At 65.2% G+C, this 18239-nt stretch overlaps 11 protein-coding genes across 11 annotated transcripts; 5 read left to right on the top strand and 6 right to left on the bottom strand.

The window, feature by feature from the left end:
* Nucleotides 1-297: 297 nt before the first annotated feature.
* Nucleotides 298-2655, top strand: MSD1 (Aspartate--tRNA ligase). Its single transcript, XM_047990532.1, has 2 exons — nucleotides 298-610; nucleotides 664-2655. Exons 1-2 carry the CDS (start codon nucleotides 484-486, stop codon nucleotides 2517-2519), a joined length of 1983 nt encoding a protein of 660 aa, XP_047846539.1. The 5' UTR covers nucleotides 298-483; the 3' UTR covers nucleotides 2520-2655.
* A 107-nt stretch (nucleotides 2656-2762) lies between these two features.
* On the top strand, nucleotides 2763-4734 carry JDV02_008900 (uncharacterized protein). Its single transcript, XM_047990531.1, has 2 exons — nucleotides 2763-2907; nucleotides 2958-4734. Exons 1-2 carry the CDS (start codon nucleotides 2812-2814, stop codon nucleotides 3672-3674), a joined length of 813 nt encoding a protein of 270 aa, XP_047846538.1. The 5' UTR covers nucleotides 2763-2811; the 3' UTR covers nucleotides 3675-4734.
* On the bottom strand, nucleotides 3702-5981 carry JDV02_008899 (uncharacterized protein). The gene has a single exon (XM_047990530.1). It carries the CDS (start codon nucleotides 5644-5646, stop codon nucleotides 3739-3741), a length of 1908 nt encoding a protein of 635 aa, XP_047846537.1. The 5' UTR covers nucleotides 5647-5981; the 3' UTR covers nucleotides 3702-3738.
* Nucleotides 5982-6559: 578 nt separating this feature from the next.
* On the top strand, nucleotides 6560-8014 carry JDV02_008898 (D-amino-acid oxidase). The gene is made up of 2 exons (XM_047990529.1): nucleotides 6560-6888; nucleotides 6954-8014. Exons 1-2 carry the CDS (start codon nucleotides 6830-6832, stop codon nucleotides 7948-7950), a joined length of 1056 nt encoding a protein of 351 aa, XP_047846536.1. The 5' UTR covers nucleotides 6560-6829; the 3' UTR covers nucleotides 7951-8014.
* Nucleotides 8015-8063: 49 nt separating this feature from the next.
* Nucleotides 8064-8613, bottom strand: JDV02_008897 (uncharacterized protein; the record flags this gene model as incomplete). Its single annotated transcript, XM_047990528.1, has 2 exons — nucleotides 8064-8392; nucleotides 8469-8613. The coding sequence occupies 2 exons, from the start codon at nucleotides 8611-8613 to the stop codon at nucleotides 8064-8066; spliced, it is 474 nt and encodes a 157-aa protein (XP_047846535.1).
* Nucleotides 8614-8749: 136 nt separating this feature from the next.
* On the top strand, nucleotides 8750-10950 carry JDV02_008896 (uncharacterized protein). The gene has a single exon (XM_047990527.1). It carries the CDS (start codon nucleotides 9744-9746, stop codon nucleotides 10842-10844), a length of 1101 nt encoding a protein of 366 aa, XP_047846534.1. The 5' UTR covers nucleotides 8750-9743; the 3' UTR covers nucleotides 10845-10950.
* Nucleotides 10951-11246: 296 nt separating this feature from the next.
* JDV02_008895 (uncharacterized protein) lies at nucleotides 11247-13022 on the bottom strand. The gene is made up of 3 exons (XM_047990526.1): nucleotides 12226-13022; nucleotides 11840-12156; nucleotides 11247-11752 (listed from the first exon to the last, which is right to left on the bottom strand). Exons 1-3 carry the CDS (start codon nucleotides 12367-12369, stop codon nucleotides 11293-11295), a joined length of 921 nt encoding a protein of 306 aa, XP_047846533.1. The 5' UTR covers nucleotides 12370-13022; the 3' UTR covers nucleotides 11247-11292.
* Nucleotides 13023-13172: 150 nt separating this feature from the next.
* XYL2 (Endo-1,4-beta-xylanase 2) lies at nucleotides 13173-14831 on the bottom strand. Its single transcript, XM_047990525.1, has 2 exons — nucleotides 14700-14831; nucleotides 13173-14642 (listed from the first exon to the last, which is right to left on the bottom strand). Exons 1-2 carry the CDS (start codon nucleotides 14733-14735, stop codon nucleotides 13581-13583), a joined length of 1098 nt encoding a protein of 365 aa, XP_047846532.1. The 5' UTR covers nucleotides 14736-14831; the 3' UTR covers nucleotides 13173-13580.
* A 536-nt stretch (nucleotides 14832-15367) lies between these two features.
* JDV02_008893 (uncharacterized protein) lies at nucleotides 15368-15987 on the bottom strand. The gene is made up of 3 exons (XM_047990524.1): nucleotides 15802-15987; nucleotides 15575-15703; nucleotides 15368-15490 (listed from the first exon to the last, which is right to left on the bottom strand). The coding sequence occupies exons 1-3, from the start codon at nucleotides 15949-15951 to the stop codon at nucleotides 15431-15433; spliced, it is 339 nt and encodes a 112-aa protein (XP_047846531.1). The 5' UTR covers nucleotides 15952-15987; the 3' UTR covers nucleotides 15368-15430.
* A 333-nt stretch (nucleotides 15988-16320) lies between these two features.
* JDV02_008892 (uncharacterized protein) lies at nucleotides 16321-16656 on the bottom strand (the record flags this gene model as incomplete). Its single annotated transcript, XM_047990523.1, has 2 exons — nucleotides 16321-16471; nucleotides 16523-16656. 2 exons carry the CDS (start codon nucleotides 16654-16656, stop codon nucleotides 16321-16323), a joined length of 285 nt encoding a protein of 94 aa, XP_047846530.1.
* A 544-nt stretch (nucleotides 16657-17200) lies between these two features.
* JDV02_008891 (uncharacterized protein) lies at nucleotides 17201-17837 on the top strand (the record flags this gene model as incomplete). The annotated part of the gene is made up of 2 exons (XM_047990522.1): nucleotides 17201-17516; nucleotides 17578-17837. The coding sequence occupies 2 exons, from the start codon at nucleotides 17201-17203 to the stop codon at nucleotides 17835-17837; spliced, it is 576 nt and encodes a 191-aa protein (XP_047846529.1).
* Nucleotides 17838-18239: the final 402 nt, after the last annotated feature.

The following is an 18239-nucleotide window of genomic DNA, read 5'->3' as shown; positions in this document are numbered from 1 at the left end:
TCAAGATGGGCGCCTCTGCGCTGGGACCCAGCACGCCGGCTGGGAGGTCCTGTCTGCAACAATACCCAGCGCCCGATTACAAGCAATATGCCCAAGACCCCCATTCAGAGTCAGAGTTGTTTTCTCGCGTCCGATGCTGTAACAAGGTCGTGTCGGACGCCCATTTCATTGTGCCGCCGCCGTCGCCCGCGACCCTGAAGCCCGAAGGAGAGTCTACGAGGTCGGACGGCGGCACGCATCATTTTGGCACGCGGTTCTCATCATGGTTGTTGAATGGAAGGGTCATGAGGAGGAAGGAAATTCTGGCGGGAGCCGCCGCGACAGAAATTTATTATGTAGGCGGGTCGGCGCCCGTTTTTCCGGGCACCAGGGCACCCACTGCCTGGCGCACTGCCGCCCCACTGGAGAGCAATCCATGATGGCCAAGGACCTCACGCGGCCGAGGACAGCCTTCACCCAACGTCGCCTTCACGTTCAGCTCGCATGGCGTCCGCAATGGGCGCTGCGCTGCGCTGCAGGGCCTGCGCGCGGACGGCTTTGCGATGCCAGACCCGATTGGCGAGCACGCAGTCGTCCCGCCGGGCAGAGCTCGTCGACTGGTTCAACCGCTGTAAGTGCATCTCGCGTCTCTGCCGACCGTCGTCCCACCGGCTGACCAGCCAGACCGCGGCGACGACCTCGCCCCCGTGTGCGGCTTTCTCGGCAAGCGCCGCAACGTAGGCAAGCGCTTGTCCTTTGCCGACCTCACCACGCCGTCGGGTGAGGTCGTCCAGGTCTGCTCCAGCGCCGACGCCGACGCGGCCGCCCACGAACGGTTCCGTCAGATACCAGCCTTTTCCCCCGTCTCGCTCCACGTACGCGACCCCCCGCGGCCCGAGCCGCAGGTCAACGACGACAAGCGCACCGTCTACCTGCGCGACATACGCGCCCTCAACAGCGTCCCCAAGGACCTCATCGTCACGTCGGACGTCCAGTTCCCGCAGACGAAGCGTCATTTGCAGATACGCTTCCACCCCGAGCTGCAAGCGCGGCTGCGCTTCCGGTCTTGGCTCAAGGGCATCCTGAACACGGCGCTGTTGGACAAGGGCTTCGTCGACGTCGAGACGCCGACGCTGTTCAAGTCGACGTCCGAGGGCGCCCGCGAGTTCCTCGTGCCGACGCGCCAGCGAGGGACGGCATACGCGCTGAGCCAAAGCCCCCAGCAGTACAAGCAGGTCCTCATGGCGAGCGGCATCTCGCGCTACATGCAATGGGCGCGCTGCTACCGGGACGAGGACCTGCGCGCCGACCGGCAACCCGAGTTTTCGCAGCTCGACATGGAGTGGGCGTTTGCGGGGGCGCGGCAGGTCAAGGACGACGTCACGGACATGATACTCCAAGCCCTCCGTGGGCTTCCGGCGCAATGCTATAGGGACATTCGCGGCGAGAGGATACCCGTACCGGGCGCGGGGGGCGAGCCGCCTCGGAACGAGCAGAGCCCGCCGCCCGTGCACCAGATGAGGACGATTACCTTTGCAGACAGCATCGCTGCGTATGGCGTCGACAAGCCGGACCTGCGGATACCGAACCGCATCCATGCCATTCCAGACCTGGAACCCGTCCGCAATTTCGTCGGCATGATAACGCACCTTTCGGACCCCGTGGTCGAGGTTTTTACGTTGCCGCTGGACTGCTCCCCCGCAGAGTCACGCGCATTCGTCACCAAGTTCATGGACAGCCTGCCGCCTGCGCTGGGTGAGAACCCGGACGGCAAGCCGCAGATTCTGATACACGACTCGAGCCAGCCCCTGAGCGGCTTCTCGTCGCTCGGCTTCGAGTACCGCAGCGTCCTGGACGTCGCCGGCCCGGACATCAAGGACGGCGACCTGGTCGTCTTCCAGGCGCGGGAGAAGCCGTCGGGACAGTACTGCCTCGGCTCGACGAAGCTGGGCGAGCTCCGCGGTATGCTCTGGAGGGCGCTCGTCGACGAGGGCCACATGGAGAGGCCCCGGCTCGGCGACCCGGGCTCGCTGCAGTTTGTGTGGGTGACCGAGTTCCCCATGTTCAAGCCGGTCGAGGAGGGCGAGCCGGGGCAGGGGACCGCCGGCATCTCGGCGTCGCACCACCCGTTCACCGCGCCGCTGTCGGCCGCGGACCTCGACCTGCTCTTCACGGACCCGCTGCAGGCCAAGAGCGCCGCCTACGACCTGGTGCTCAACGGCGTGGAGATTGGAGGCGGCAGCGAGCGCAACCACGTTCCCGAGGTGCAGGAGTTTATCATGCGCGACGTGCTGCGCATGACGGACGAGCGCGTTGCCGATTTCCAGCACCTGTTCGAGGCGCTGCGGTCTGGGTGCCCGCCGCACGCGGGGTTCGCGCTGGGCTTCGACCGGCTGGTGGCCCTCATGACCGACACGCCGACGGTGCGGGACGTCATGGCGTTTCCCAAGACGATGAAGGGCGAAGACCCGTTTGTGCGGTCGCCGAGCAAGCTGCGGGACGAGCAATTGGCGCCCTACGGGCTATGCTTGAAGACGTAGATGATCTGTATGTGTAATGTAGGATACGCTGGATGCGGCATCTACGAAGGATGGCAATACCTGTACGTATACTGTACGAAGTACCTACACTGTAGCTAGAAGTGGAGTGGAAATAGTAGCGGATTAGCGCCCGTCAATCAAGCGCCGCGCACGACGTCGTGGCTAACAGTGGGTCCAGCGGCCCACGCACTCACCGCCAAAAATTCAGAATTCTGCCACCCGACAGACACCAACTTCGCTACCCACCGCTCGACCTCAGCGCTCATCAGAGTCATCACCACACACAGCCGCAATGTCGTCGATGCGCAACGCCGTCCAGCGGCGGCCGCACCGCGAGCGCGCCCAGCCCCTCGAGCGGCGGCGCCTCGGCCTCCTCGAGAAGCACAAGGTACGTCCCTCCCGCCTCCCGCTCGGCAGCCGGCTGACCTCTGCCCCCAGGACTACTCGCTCCGCGCACAAGACTACAACAAGAAGCAGAAGCAGCTCAAGTCTCTGCGCCAGAAGGCGGCCGACCGCAACGAGGATGAGTTCTACTTTGGCATGATGTCGCGCAGCGGCCCGGGGGCGCGCATCAAGAGCGGGCGACGCTGGGACGGCACCGTCGAGGGCGACCGCGGGAACCGCGCCATGAGTGTCGACGAGGTGCGTCTGCTCAAGACGCAGGACATTGGCTACGTGCGCACCATGCGCCAGGTCGTCGCCAAGGAAGTGCGCCGCCTGGAGGAGCAGGTGGTGCTGACGCGGGGACTGGACCGGCTGGATGACGACGAGGACGATGAGGAAGAGCACGACGACGACGACGAGATGCCGATGCCTGCAAAGCCCAAGGGTCCGCGAAAAATCATCTTCGCCGACGACGAGGAGCAGCGGGACAATGCAATGGAGGACGCGCTGGAAAAGGCGGAGGACGAGGACGAGGACGACGAGCCGGTGGCCGACGACGATCACGACGAAGGCGACGACCCCGAGTTTGAGCGCGCCAAGTCGTTGCGTCGGCTGAAGCGACAGCTGGACAACGCGCGCACGAAGCTCAAGGTGCTGACGGACACGGAGGAGAAGCTGGGCATCCAGCGCTCCAAGATGGCCAAGACGGCCACGTCGGGCGGCAAGACGAGGAGAGGCAACAAGATCATGGTGCGGACACGGAAGCGATAGACGGCACGGCACAGGAGTCTCGGTTTTTTATTTTGATCCTTTGGTAGCATTTCCCGGCATGTCATTAGTATTTCGATCCCACGCATTTGTACAGCAGCTTGAAAACGCCCGCCACGCACTTGAAGGCAACGGTCAGCAGCCACACGACGCACTTGAACAACCCCTTGCCGAGCTTCACGACGGCGCGTATGGCCAGCGGCAGCTTCGTCCCCCCGCCCTTGAGGCTCTCCTGGCTCTCCACGTCCATCTCAAACTGCTGCATCTTGCGCTTCTTGCTGCTCGCCGCCTTGCTGAGCCGGCTGGAGCCGCGCTCGGTGGCGAGCACGGCAGGCGGCGGCGGCGCGGGCGGCGGCTCAAACGTCTCGATGGGCGCGGGCGAGTTGCGCTCGTCGGCCGACGCGACCAGCAGCAGCGCCGCGACGGCCACGTCGACGACGTAAAACGATTGGATCTGCGACGCGACGCCCGTGTCGAGCTCGATCCACCCGCCTCCCGTGCCGTCGCGCGTCAGCTTGGCCAGGTGCCGCGGCGACTCGGTGTGCTCGAGCGTGTACTCGACGCGCGAGTACGCCGGCGAGCGGTCGACGGCGACGCAGAACGGCTTGGCCAGGGCCTGGTGGACGACGAAGTGCGTGGCCGTGTCCCCGTCCCAGACGAGCCGCGCGCACTCGTTCTCCGCCATCTCGACGGCCGCCCGGTCGCCGGCCTTGTCGACGGCCATGCGCGCGGCCGGCGTGGGCATGAGCAGCGCGACGAGACCGTCGTTGGGCGCGTGCCTCCGCGACTCCTCCTCCAGCGTCGTCGTCAGCGCCTCGTGCCAGTTCTTGGCGCCGCCCGGCGACCCGTCCTTGTGCGGCTTGGCCGGGTCGTGCCGCGAGAGCGTGACGTAGGCCGACGCCGACGTGGGGTCCAGGCGGAGGCTGTAAAAGGGCTGCGCCGACGCCGACGACAGCGTGTACACGGGCGCGTCCTTGGCCTGCGACAGCTTGAGGCAGAAGACGCGCCCCTCGGACGGGGACGCCTTCCACCCGTTGGTCGCCTTCCAGAGACTGCGCAGCTGCTCCGTCGTGCAGGCGTCCGGCACGACGGGGGGCTCCAGCGTCGGCTGCTGCCGCTGCGGCGGCCACGCACTGCCGGGCGCGGGCCGCGCGGCGGCGGCGCGGGAGGCAGGGCTGCGTGCCCGCGGGCTGTGATGATGATGTTGAGCGTCCGCGGGGGACTCGTCGACGGGCTGCTGCGGCTCCTCGTAGTAGGACTGGCGGCTGATGACGGCGCGCGGGATCCGCGAGGGGCTCATCTGGGTCGGGCCATACTGCTGCTGGCCGAGCGGCACCTCGGGGTTGTACGTGGGGAAGATGGACCGCAGCGCCGGCGCCGGCGCCGCCGACGAGTCGTCGCGCAGGGGCAGCTTGGCGATGGAGCTCCTCGACCGCACGCTGCTGCTCCGGACCAGCGTGTTGGCCTGGGACAGGCTGGTGTCGGTCCGGGCCGGGACGTCTGCGAGCTGCCTCGGCTGCTGCACGGGGGGGACGGCGGCGGCAGCCCTCGCCGCCGGCCGTTGCGGGCCCTGATAGCTGTCTGCGGCTCCGGGTTGCTGGTGCTGATGATGATGATGATGCTGCTGGTGCTGATGCTGCTGGTGCTGATGCTGTCGTTGTTGCTGTCGTTGTTGTCGTTGCTGCTGCTGCTGCTGCTGCTGCCGTGGCACACCCACGGCGACGTCTCGACTGCCATCCAGTGGCCAGTTGTCCGCGCCGCGAGGGTCCACCTCGACGGGCACGTTCCTCGCGTTCTGCGGCGGCGTAATCTGCAGCGAGGGCCGCGGCGGGCGCGAGTGCGAGCGGGAGCGGGAGCGCTGCTCCGGCGTGGCGACGCGGTCCTGGGGCCGCTCGCGCGACTCGGACCGGCGGACGCGGGGCTGGGAGTTTGGGTTCGGGAAGAGCGAGAAGCTCTCCTGTCGTTGAGGCGACATGCTCTCTCTCTGTTGTCTCTCACTCACTCACTCTCGAGCGAGGGGCCGGCGGCCCGGCGTTGGGCCAGAGCCAGGCAGGCAGGCAGGCGGTCACGACTGGAGCGTCTCGACGGGGTGGGCGTGGTTCATCCCGGGTCGACAACACCGTGGACGGACCAGGAGGAGGTGGAGGAGGAGGAGGCAGGGCATGGCGAGGCGGCCGTGATGCTCGCGGGAAGGAAGGGGGGGTCATTCATTTTACGGAGTCGACTGGCGCGGCCTCTCCGCGTGGCGCCGGATATTGTACCTACTGCTACGAAGTGCATCTAAAGATATTACTCGTACGAAAGTTGCACTACCATGCGGCCAGCGATTGAAGAGCGCAGCCGGGTAGAGTGGTGAGAGGGCTGCAGACAAGCGTGTGAGCATCAAGTCTCAGCGCTTGCGGCTCGAATCAGCCAGCCAGAGGTGGCCGGGGGGAGGGGTTGGGCGGGCGCCCGAAATAGCCCGCCATGAATCTGCACGGGACGGGCCAATGGCGGGCGGCATCACACGCTTTCACACTGCAGCTACGCGCCGTCCATGCAAACCTCCGCTCTGGTCCGGCGAATGCATGGAGGGGGGGCTCGCTATTGGCGTGGCGGGTGGGCGCTTGTTGCCGCCGTTGGTTCTGGTGCTCGCTTGCTGCTGGCAGTAGGTGAGGTTGGCTGGCAGCCGCTGTAGCTGTACTGTACCGCACGTGTGCGGGACGGGATGGACGCTCAGATCTAGCATGCGGCGGTGAAGAAGTCTTTGTCTTTGAGGACTGCTCGGCGCGATGGCCATGGCTAGCGGCGTCTTTGCTCGGGCCTAGTCGCGGTGCCGTGGTGCGACGGCAGAGATGCTCAGTGGTGACTTCCTACAGACCCAGACGGCCATGCTGTCCGTGGTGAGTGCGCGCCCCCCCCTGCGATGTGGACGACACCAAGCCGGGCCCAAAATACAGCCCGCAAGACACGAGGTGCCGTCTACGTTTGCCACCATGCCTCGGCCCTGCCTTGAGCCGAGCATGCACCTGCCCGTCTCGTTACCATCGTCGTTGATCGCTCCGGCTTCGGGCCCGCGCAGGCCGGCGACCGACGGAGCCGATGCGGGGCTCCGCACCGTTTCCCGAATGCGAGACGCCCCGGCCGCCCACTTATAGCGGCCCGGCGACGGGCTCGGAATGATGCAGCACACAAACCATAGCCAAGACACGGACATGGCACAAATCGTCGTCATCGGGTGAGTGCCCCGCCAGCGTATTCAAGTCAAGACGACCCCCAACTTACAGCCCGCCCTCCATCCAGCGCCGGCGTCATCGGCCTCAGCTGCGCCCTGCGCCTGCTGCGCGCCGGCCACCAGGTCGCCATCGTCGCCCGGGACTTCCCCACGCCGTTCGAGACGGCCACGGGCGCAGCCATCAACTACACCTCGCTCTGGGCCGGCGCCCACAACCGCTGGAACCTGCCGACCACGCCCGCCGAGGAGCGCGAGCACGCCATGGCCCGCCGCACCTACGCGCACATGCGGCGCCTCGTCGAGACCAACCCCGAGTGCGGCGTCACCTTCACCACGGGCATCGAGTACTTCGAGGACCCCCCGGAGGCGTACCGCGCGCTCGACGCCCGGCGGGCCGCCGAGCTCGGCTTCGAGGCGTTCCGCAGGCACGCGCCCGACGAGCTGCCCGAGGGCGTCGCCCTGGGCTTCGAGTACCGCACCTGGTGCGCCAACCCCATGGTGTACTGCATGTTCCTGCTGCGGCAGTTCTGCCTCGCCGGCGGCACGACCGCCGTCGCGGAGCTGCGCCACCCGCACGAGGTCTTTGCCATGGACCCGTACCGATCCGCGGCCGCCGTCGTCAACTGCTCGGGCGTAGGCTTCGGCGACGACCCGGCCGTGTTCCCCACGCGCGGGCAGACGTGCGTCGTCGCCAACGCCGTGTCCGCGACCGTCACGCGCCAAAACGCCGACGGCTCGTGGACCTTTGCCGTGCCGCGCGGCTTCGACGGCGGCACCGTCATCGGCGGGACCAAGGAGCCCGACGACTGGGACCCGGAGCCGAGCCCCGAGGTGCGGGCCCGGCTGCTGGACCGCTTCGCCGCCACGCACCCCGCCGTCCTCGCCGACGGCCCGTACAGGGTCCTGCGTGACATTGTGGGCCGGCGGCCGACGCGCCGGGGCGGCCCGCGGCTGGAGGCCGAGGCGTTTGGGCACCGCCGGGTCGTGCACGCGTACGGCCTCGGCGGCCGCGGATACGAGCTGTCTTGGGGTGTCGCAGAGGCGGTCCTCGCGCTGCTCGAGTAGTGGTCTATTCCCGCACATTGTCGTATCGTACACCGATGTATTGTACATTTCCAAACGCCTGCCCATGATGCTGTGATTGCCGTCCGCTGTTGCTCTCCCGTCTTGCCCCCTCCTCACCTGCCCGGCAGCGGGCGGTCCTTGGCCGGCATGCCGCCCACGCGCTCCTCGCTGTACCTCTTCTCCATCTCGCGCTGCCGCGACAGGCGCACGTCCTCGGGCAGCCCCCACCACTCGCGGATAAACTCCTCCTGCGCGGCGGCGACGTTGCGGTCGTGCTCGCGCTTGCGCTGCCGCTCGAGGCGCATGGCAAACCACTCCTCGCGCGCGGCGTCGTGCTCCTCGGGCGAGGCGTGCAGCTTCATGCAGCTGTTCATGGCGCGGTGCTCGGCGCGGCAGGCAAAGGAAACGGAAAACGTGCGGCCGAGGGCGCAGGCGGCAAAGGCTGTTTGTCGTCGTCGTCGTCGTGCGTCAGCTTGAAGGAATCCCCGATGCACCCAGAGGCGGCGGACGGCACGCACCTTTGATCTCGTCGGCGCACTGCTTGCGCACGCGGGCGTAGAAAATGTCGCGCACCTGAGCCTCCTGCGAGGCCGACAGAGGCAGCGGGTTTCGCGACGGCACGCCGAGGCGCTCGGGCTTGGGCGTTTCGGCCATGGCTGCCATGGTCCGCTGAGGAGCGTCGGAGATGTCGCGAGCGGTGGTGGAGGCTGGCTGGACGTGCTCGACGGCAGAATTGCTCACCGCCCTGGCGAGTTACCCTGTACGCCGAGACACACGGACAAATCTGCAGCGTCGGCATCCCGCGACCATTTGCGACGCAGCAGCAAGATCGGGGAATACGTCTGAATGAAGCAAAGATTGTCTTTGGAGACGGGTCGTTGCAAGTGTCAGTCACCTACACTGGCTGCAAGCATTGCTGGGTGGTTGTGATAGACGACGAATGCTGGCGGGCCATCCCTCCAATGCTCCGCACGTCCATATCCAGTCTTACCAACAAGCTGCCACTGATGCTACACTCGCAAACCTCTCGCCTCCGCAGTCAGTCCGGCATCTCCCAGCCACAATGCCCAACAGGAACCCGCCCGCAGGCAGCCATTGACCCGGACTCACCTCTGTGGCGCATCCGCGCTGGTTCCCGCGCGGGACGTGGCGCGAAGCTGATGCGGACGACCTCCCTCGTCGAAACCGCCCAGGGCTTCGGGAGGTGGTCAGGGGCGGGCTCACGGTATTGTTGGTCGGACGATGAATGGGGGCATTTTTCTCCAGCTAATGCACAAAAGACTCGATCGGACTGGGCAGTGATGCCAACGCGTGACCCGAGCGTCCCAATCCAGCTCTGCCGGAGCGTCGTTTTTTTCGCTTCGCCACCAACAGCTGGCGCAGACGGCGAGCCCCTCTTCTGTTCCTCCACGCATTCTGCGGAATCAGCGCTTCCGGTGAATGCCGACCATCAAGATGTTTTGGTGAACTAGTGGCAGGACGCCCGCGCATGCCCGGCATGGCCTGGCTTCGTGCCAAGCTTGCGAGCTGGCGCAAGCACGGACTCAAGCCTCATATTGGCGTGGCGGCATGCTCTGGCGGGCCGTTCCATGAGTTATAAGATATGGGCGCTCGTGGTGGGTGCCCGTACGAAGGCTTGGAGATGGAGGTCGAGCCGTGGTTCACCGTTGCATTCAAGACGTAGCTGGCTCTGAAGGCTCTCGTCTTTGTCCGTTGATGAACCTGGCTGCCCCGTTCACGCTCCCCGACCGTCGTCTGGATCAAGCCTGCCTGGTTCGCACCAGCTGTCCGAGATGTCGGCCCCCGTGCAAAGCGCCGCCGTGCCGGCTCCCGTGCAGAGCGCCGTCATCATCCAGTCGCCCGGCCGGGCGGCGCTGGTGCGCAACAGGCCGATCCCGCCCCTCCGAGACGGATACATCCGCATCAGGACCGTCGCGGTGGCGGTGAACCCGTGTGACTGGAAGCAGGTCGACGGGCTCGGGACCCCGGGGGTCATTCTCGGGTGCGACTACGCCGGCGTGGTCGAGGACGTCGGACCGGGGGTGCGAAGGCCGTTCAGGAAGGGCGACCGGGTGTGCGGCTTCGCCCACGGCGCCAACGCAACCTTCCCCGAGGATGGGGCGTTTGCGGAAGTCATCATCGCCAAGGCCGATGTGCAGATGCGCATGCCCGACCACCTCAGCTTCGAGGACGCGGCGACCCTGGGGGTCGGCATCAGCACCATCGCCCTGGGACTGTACCGGAACCTCGACCTCGCGCTGCCGGCGGCGCGGCAAGCCTCCCATCGGACGCCCATCCTCATCTACGGCGGGTCCACGGCGACCGGCGTGTTCGCCATCCAGTTTGCCAAGCTGTCGGGCTATCACGTCTACACGACGTGCTCGAGCAAGAACTTTGACCTGGTCAGGGGCTTCGGCGCCGACGTGGCGCTCGACTACCACGACCCGCGGGCGGCCGCGCGGATCCGACAGCTGTCCGACGACGCGCTCGCGCTCGTCTTCGACACCATCTCGGACGAGGAGAGCGTCGGCTTCTGCCTCGACGCCATGTCCACCCGCGGCGGGGACTACAGCTACATCAACGGGCTGTCGGGCGTGTCGTTTCCGGACAACGTGCGCGCCAGCTTCGCGGGCGCCTTTACCGTCCTGGGCGAGGGCTTCTACTACGGCGATACCTGGTACTGCGCGGAGCCGAGCGACAACATCCTCATGGAGAACCTGGCCTGGCTCTCCGAGGACTTGCTGTCGAGCAACGCGCTCCGCCCCCACCGCGTGACCCTGGGCCGCGGCGGCCTCGGAGGGGTGCTGGACGGCATGGACCGCTTGCGCAAGGGACAGGTCAGCGGGGAGAAGCTGGTTTATAGGGTGGACGAGGGCCCCAGGTGCAAGTTGTAAGGGACGCTGTGCTCTGTCGGTCTCGACGAAAATGGCTTGGGAGCCGTGCGGTGCCGGGCCTCACATCCCAGGAGCAGATTGATAAGACGCGGTCACAAGACACGAGCATCATACCCAAGCTGGAGGATGGCGAAGACCTTCCCACGTGGTCCGCAGACTGTATGCTTTTGCTGTGTCGCGGATGACTTTCATCGTTGGAACGACGGGGAGTTGGGCGGGCTGTGCTTCACGCAGTAGGGGTGCTGGACCTAGCAGAATGACCAAGCCATGCATTAGACGCCAATACGACGTTATCCGACTTCTGAAATGATACACCTGTCATGCGCTCAACGTCCCTGATACCCGCCCTGATGCCCACAAACACAAACAAATGTGTATTATACGTTGAGACGACCCAAATCACACCCACGCGACGCGGCGACAGCCACTGAGCCCTATCCTCCGTAGTCTACTGCTGGTGGTACTGCTGAGGCGGAGGCGACGCCGCGGGAGGCACATAGTTTTGCCCGTGCAGCTCCGGCTGCTGGTACGGAGGCTGCTGCTGCTGAGGATACGGCTGTGGCGGCGGCTGCTGCTGCTGGGGATATGGTTGCGGGTACGGCTGGGCATACTGCTGCTCGGGAGGAGGGGGCGACTGCGTCTGCGGCGGCGAATACGGCGGCTGCTGCTGGTACGGGCTCTGGGCCGGGGGATACTGTCCGTACGGCGGCTGCTGCTGCGGCTGCGTGGCCTGGGGCTGCGGCATGGGCTGGACCGGCTGCTGGGGGACCATGGGCTGCTGCTCGACCTTGGGCTCGGCGCTGCCGCCGGCGCCGGCGCTCGAGGGCGCGCCGATGGGGAAGCGCCCGTCCTTGCGGCCGCGGAGGAAGTTGACCATGGTCCATACGAAGGTGACGATGAAGAGCAGCCTGGACGGCGTGGTCAGCGACGACGGGGGACGTTTCTCGAGTCTTGGGCCCGGGGAAGGAGACAAAGAAAGGGCCACCGGCACTCACCAGACGAGGGCGCCGATGCCGGCGGCGGCGGACATTTGGGCCTGGCCCTTCTTGAAGAGAATGTCGCGCCGGAAAATGTCCCGCTTGCGCATGCAGCTCTTGCTGTTGACGAGGTCGCCGTTGTCGAAGCACTCGCTCACGCTGGTGGGGATGCGGAAGGTGGCGCGGCGGGCGGCCACGGCGGCCCAGGCGGCGAGCCACATGACGAGCATGAAGCCGTCGAGCACGACGACGGCGAGGACGTGGTAGCCGACGTGCCAGGCCGACACCTTTTCGGTGGACAGGGCATACGCGACGACGATCCAGGTGATGATGGACTGTCGAGGTTGTCAGTTGCACCACAGCTTGGGGGGAGGGACAACAGTAGAGAGGAAAGGCAAGCATACCACGGCGATGGCGAGGCCGAGCTCGTCGAGGTACAGGTCGTGGATGATGGAGGCGGACAGTCCGAGGACGATGAGCGAGCCGAGGACCTGCGCGATGCGCACGGCAAACACCCACGCGGGCGTCTTGAGGACGTGCTCCGACATTGCTGCTGCTGCTGCTGCTACGACGGCGTTGCCTTGCTGTGCTGCGTGCGTTGCCTTTGATCTGCTGCGTGCGATTGCCGACGTGTTGCGGCCGGGGGAGTCGGTTTGCCTCGCGTGCTATGGCCGACCACGGTATGTGAACGAAGCAGTGCGTGGGTGCATCGAGCTGGGGTCTCGCTCGGGGCGACGCCGCGCGCGGCCGTCATCGTCTCCTTATACCATGCCACACCGTCCAGCCCAGCGTGGTTCATCATGTACTCCACACAGCAGCAGCTATGCCGGAGCTACATTCACGAGAGGTGCTCGACACCAGGGCCTCGAACCGATCCGACGCCCCTCCCCCCGTTCATCAGCCGCGAGGCGCACTCGCGCGCCCGCACCCCTGGCTCCTCCCGATATGCCTGGCTTCGGAGCGGATATGGTAGTTGGGGGCCCGCAAGATGAGGCGTTGTTGGCGACTCGGCTCCTGCAAGCCTTCGCAATAGTTTTCAGCCGCAGCGCGGTCGGGCCACGTCGGGCAGCGGCCCGCGGCGTGACTGGCTGGAGGCGGTACAGTAAGTCCATACAGTAGACATGGGAAGCGGCCCAGGGTACTGGTGTGTGACGCCCATGATTGCCGATGGTCGGCAGAAAAATCGTCGCGGAGGATAGAGAGAGGACAGCGGCCGACCGAACAGGTGTTGTGGTACGACGGCCAATGTCACTAGTGCACTCTTCGCTTGGTGGTGCCCGAGATAGCCGACGGGCGGTGAGCCGCTTGTGACTGCGCCGCTGCTGCAAGGGGATCGCGTTACTGAGCATGTGCACGGAACCATGTGCAGTCATTTTACAAGTACGTACGAAGTACAGTATACAGTATACTTTGTTCTAGGTGGTACAGGCCCCCAGCCAAGGCAGGGATTCCGCCTCGCCATCTTTGTCCTCTGTGCATAATTCCGCCATCGGGCGCCTCGTGAGGTCCTTGTGGGCCTCACGTCGCCCTCGTGCCCGCCCAGTCAGCCGCTCCCGAGGCGAACTTGGCGGAGCTCCAGCTGGCCGTGCCAGGGCAGGGGCCCGTCCGAAACGCCCACGGACCGGGGCGGGCGGGCGGCTGAGAAATGATGCCCTCACCTCATTGCTCCTGTGCTGCAGCGAACAAGCTCGCTCGTTGGCCCGAGTGTGCGTGCGTGCGTGCTTGCGTGCGTGTGTGTACATGTCTCCGCTCACCATCATCAGCCGCTGCTGGCCTCGTTGGGCCCCGCGATGAGCACCTTGATCACCTCCCCCCCCTTGACCCTCTTGAAGGCGTCCTCGGCCTGCTCAAAGGGCACCACGGCCGAGACGAGCTTCTTGACGTCGACCTTGCCGCTGGCGATGAGCTCGACGGCCAGCTCGTAGTCGCCGGGCCCGTAGCGGAACGAGCCCTTGGCCGTCACCTCCTTGAGGCACATGGCCATGATGGGGAAGTCGATGTCGCTCTTGCCCATGCCGCCCTGGACGTAGGTGCCGCCGACGCGCACCGCGTGCAGGCTCGTCTGGATCGAGGGCTCGGCGCCGCTCGCGTCGATGACCACGTCGGCGCCCGCGGGCAGGCCGGCGTGCTCGCGGATGGCCGCCGCGTTGTCCTCGGGCGGCACGCGCCGCGACAGGTACGTGTGCGTGGCCGCGAAGCCGCGCGCAAAGTCGAGCTTGGACGGCACCACGTCGACGCTGACCACCTTGGACGCGCCGTACGCGCGCGCGACGGCCGCGCACAGCAGGCCCACGGGTCCCGCGCCCATGACCACGACCGACTGGCCCGGCTGCACCGCCGCCTGCTTGACGATGTGCACGCCCACGGCCAGCGGCTCCACGAGCGCGCCCTCCTGCAGCGAGACGCCCTCGGGCAGCTTGTAGCAGAAGTCGGCCGGCGACCGCCACACGCCCGTCAGCGTGCCGTCGTGCGGCGGCGTCGCCGCGAACACCATGGCCTCGCAGAGGTTGTACTTGCCCGCCCGGCACGCGCCGCAGCGCCGGCACCCGTACCCGGGCTCGATGGCCACCCGGTCGCCCGCTCGCAGGTGCGTCACCGCCGCCCCCGTCTCGACCACGGTGCCGGCCGACTCGTGGCCCAGCACCATGGGCTCGCGCACCACAAAGTGCCCGATGGCCCCGTGCGTCCAGTAGTGCACGTCGGAGCCGCAGATGCCCGTGTAGTTGACGGCCACGAGCACGTCGTGGGGGTCCTCGATGGACGGCTTCGGCCGCTCGGCAAACGTCACATCGTGCGGCTTGTTGAGGATGAAGGAGAGGTTCTGCGACGACGTCAGCCACGCCCGTGGCCCGCGAGGGAGCACGTATGCGGTCGATACCTTGAGCTCGTCCTTGTTGAGCGTCGGCGGCGCCATGAAAGAGTTGTGCGCGCGTCGGTGACGGGAGAAGCAAATCGACGAGGCACCGTGTGTGTATCGTGGCGGGAGAAGCAGTCGACGAGGCCCGTGTGTGTATCGCTATGGCTGCTGCTGCTGCTGCTGCTGGCCGGCTCGCCTTTTATGCATTGCCAAGGTAGGTCGACGGTCACCCCGCCTCATGTCGGTCGACTGATGATGTTTATCCCCGCGGCGGAATGCAACCCGTCCGGCATGGAGGGGCTGTGGGGGCGAGACGGCAACAGGTTCCGGCGGATGTCAGTTTTCGAGCCCGACAGTGGAGTGACCCGCGCAACGGGAGCGCCCATTTAGCCGGCTGCCGCTGGTCCAGCCGCCCCAATCGCTGCCTGCTGCTGTTGATCCCGCCGGGACGCATTCCGGCGCCTTGGCTTCGGCCGAGCCATCGGCGGGACACCATCCGCAGCCCCAGCCGGGAAGGAAGCCTTACGGTAGCCCGACCCTACTCGCGGCTCCCGACCACCTATTCACTATGGAAATAGCCCACAGCCACTCATTGAATATACTCAAGCGATGAGCACGTATTCAATTTGCATATGGCACTTTCACTCTATGCCTCGAGGCAGCTAGGGTATTGACTTGTACCTAGTTTAGCAAATCGTCTCCCCCTCTTCCTCCGCAACCGGCGCCGCGAACCCTCCCACCAGTGCCACCACTCAAAAACACCAAGGGTCGTCATTGGGACTCGGCCCTGCCAGGCAAGCGCCCCTTTCACACTGCGAGCGGAACGGTCAGCGTGCTTCCTCCCTCTTGCCCTCCCTCTACCAAGCAGCCAGCGAGAGGGGATTCGGCTCACGTACCTTCCAGTCCGGATGTGCACATGGCGCCTGGCGCCCACTCTCGTAGATATTCCAAGTGCCGTCCGTTGATGGTTTAGCTGCCACGTGTCGATCGAAGAAGATGCAGATCTGCGTCAACGGATCGCAATTCTGCCCACCCGTCGCGCGTTGGCGTCAGCTGCCTGCTCGCTCGTCTTCGGTGCCATGCGGAGCAGCATGACCAATGACAAAAAGTGAAGAAAACCTACCCCGAAGCGTATCTGGTTGTACTCTTCGCAATGCTCAAAGGCCTCGCTCCAGCTGCTGGTCACCGGCTTGGGGTGGCCCGACTCCATGACCTGACCGAGCGTCCCTCCAGAGAGCAGCAGCAACGAAGCGACGGCCAGTCGGTGCTTCATGGTCGCCGTCGGCCTCGTTGGTCGTGGACGCCGTCGATGAGACGAGTGGCAGGTGACAGAGACGCGATGCCGCGGCGGTCGTATGTATATATAGCCGATAGCAGCCTAATTCATAGCCAAGCACGGACGAGTCTCGGGTCGCCCTGCTAGGGCTCTTCTCACCAAACCCCTCGCAGGGGCCATATCGAGTACGTTATGTATTACGTGTCACATGGACGCACCGGACCAGAATTGGGCGACGTCGTGCAGCTGTCGAAGCTTATTATTAGCGTCGGCAGTTGACAGCCCTGTCCCTAGACTGCACATATATACGTACACTGCAAGCCGATCTATCATAGACTCCAACCCACGTCCAGCGTTGGCTTTGCCTCACCGCAGGTAGTGCTTTTCCTGGTAGCTCACGGAGTGCCGTCTCGTCGTGCTGTCCTCTGGGTGGTCGTGCTCGATCGTCGGTGGCCCGAGGTGCTGCACGATAACCGACGGCGGTGCGTGCGCGGCGTCCCTGGGGTCGTGTGATTCACTGTGCCATCAGCGACTGCGCGTCTTGAAACACCGGCGGAGGCATCGTTACCAAATCTCTGTAGACGTCGACGCGGTCTCTGCGTGCCGAGGTGCCCGCTCGCTAGTCACCAGCGGCTCGACGTTCCGGGTGCCGCTGTCGGGACCGACAGTCTCCTCAAGCTTCTCGACGAGTTTCTCGGCCATGTTTGGGTGCAGCTGTGACGATTGATGCCCTCGTGCTGGCAGCTGGCCACTCATTATACACACATAATAGACGAGCACGATATGGCGGCGGCAGGACGGGATCGCCAAGTGCACCTCCTTGTCTCTCTACGTACTAACTTCCCGCGGCAGCGTCAGGCCCAGCATTGCTTGGCCGTCCCTTTGCGGGCTGGTCCTCGGCTAGTAGTATTAGGCGACTGGCCATCCCGTTCAGCACACACACTAGGGTTCTTGACCTGTTCTCGGGTGCCTGGCGAAAATCACATGACTTGCACTGTTCGATCTATTGTTTGTTATAGAAGAGAGAGAGAGGAAGGGAGAGAGCAGTGAAAGAGCCGGCCAACTGGGAGGCTGACTGAACAGCCCATAACGCAAACGCAAACGCGAGGACCACGGAGTTTTCTCTTTCCCATTTCATAGTCGCACCAACGCCCTCGCCAGCAACGACTGTTGAGCACACTCACGCGCGACTTTCCAAGCTCTTCATCACTTGACAAATCTCTTGTATACTGTTTAAACACCAGAGATGGCGACGGCGTCGGGCTTCGTGCCGCCGCCGCTCGTCGGGGTCGAATGGCAGGACTGCCGTCCTCGTCACGCGCCACAGGCGCCTCCCCACGAGGGCATAGATCCCTCCAGCGCGGTTGACACCGCGAAGCGGCGCCTTCAGATGCGCGAGTACCTTGAGTACCATGGCCTGTCACAAGGCCACAATGAGATTTGGAGGGCAGCCGAGCAGGCGGCGTGCCGCGGCTACCTCGTCGAGCACCAGCTCCCCCCCGACCGGGTCACGGCCATGATGCTGGCCTACATGACCGATTTCCTCGTCTGGCGCGTTTCTTGTGAGTAATCCCCCCCCCCCTTATTCAAATGGAGCCGCCATATGCTAACGTTTGAATCTAGTCAGCAGGCTTCCCGAGAACGCCCGGCCTAAATGGCCGTATCGCAATGTGACCCAGCATTTCGGCGAGGACAGGGCCCCTTCGGGGGTCTACCGTGCCCATGTCCAGGCACAGAACAATGAGTCGGCGGGGGGCGCGGCCCCGTCTCAGCCCGCGACGGCACCGGCGGCAGCCGTGCCCAAGGTCGAGGACGAGGACGAGGACGAGGACAAGGGCAAGGGCAAGGGGGTTCTGAGATATTTACCATTATTGGGGAATTGAGTACAGGCTCTCCCGAGGCATTAGATGATAGAGGAACCAAGTCTTGTTCCCCCCATCTTTTGGGCCTCAATTTGTGACGTGCTTAACTTTTGTAGTGGCTTGCCTAGTGGTCCGTATCCCAGACTTGTCCCGGTAGATTGCTCCCGGTACGGTCTGGAGGGCCACCCTAATTTTCGCTTGTCGAATCCCTCGCATGCACGCTCTTGGAAGCAAGTAGATGAATCGAGTCCCGAAGAAAGAGGGAGAAAGAGAGGGGGAGGGATGGGGTACGGGGGGATAGCATCGCTCTTTCCCTGCCGTCACCATCCTAGGCACCCGGCCCGCGCCTTCCCTTTCAGAGCGCTAGGTGAGCACCGGATCACAAACGGATTCCCAGCGTGCTGAGACTTGTGGCCCCCTGCA

The sequence above is a fragment of the Purpureocillium takamizusanense genome, chromosome 9, assembly GCF_022605165.1.
Source record: "Purpureocillium takamizusanense chromosome 9, complete sequence".
Lineage (NCBI taxonomy): Eukaryota > Fungi > Ascomycota > Sordariomycetes > Hypocreales > Ophiocordycipitaceae > Purpureocillium > Purpureocillium takamizusanense.
This window is presented reverse-complemented; position numbering and strand designations above follow the sequence as displayed.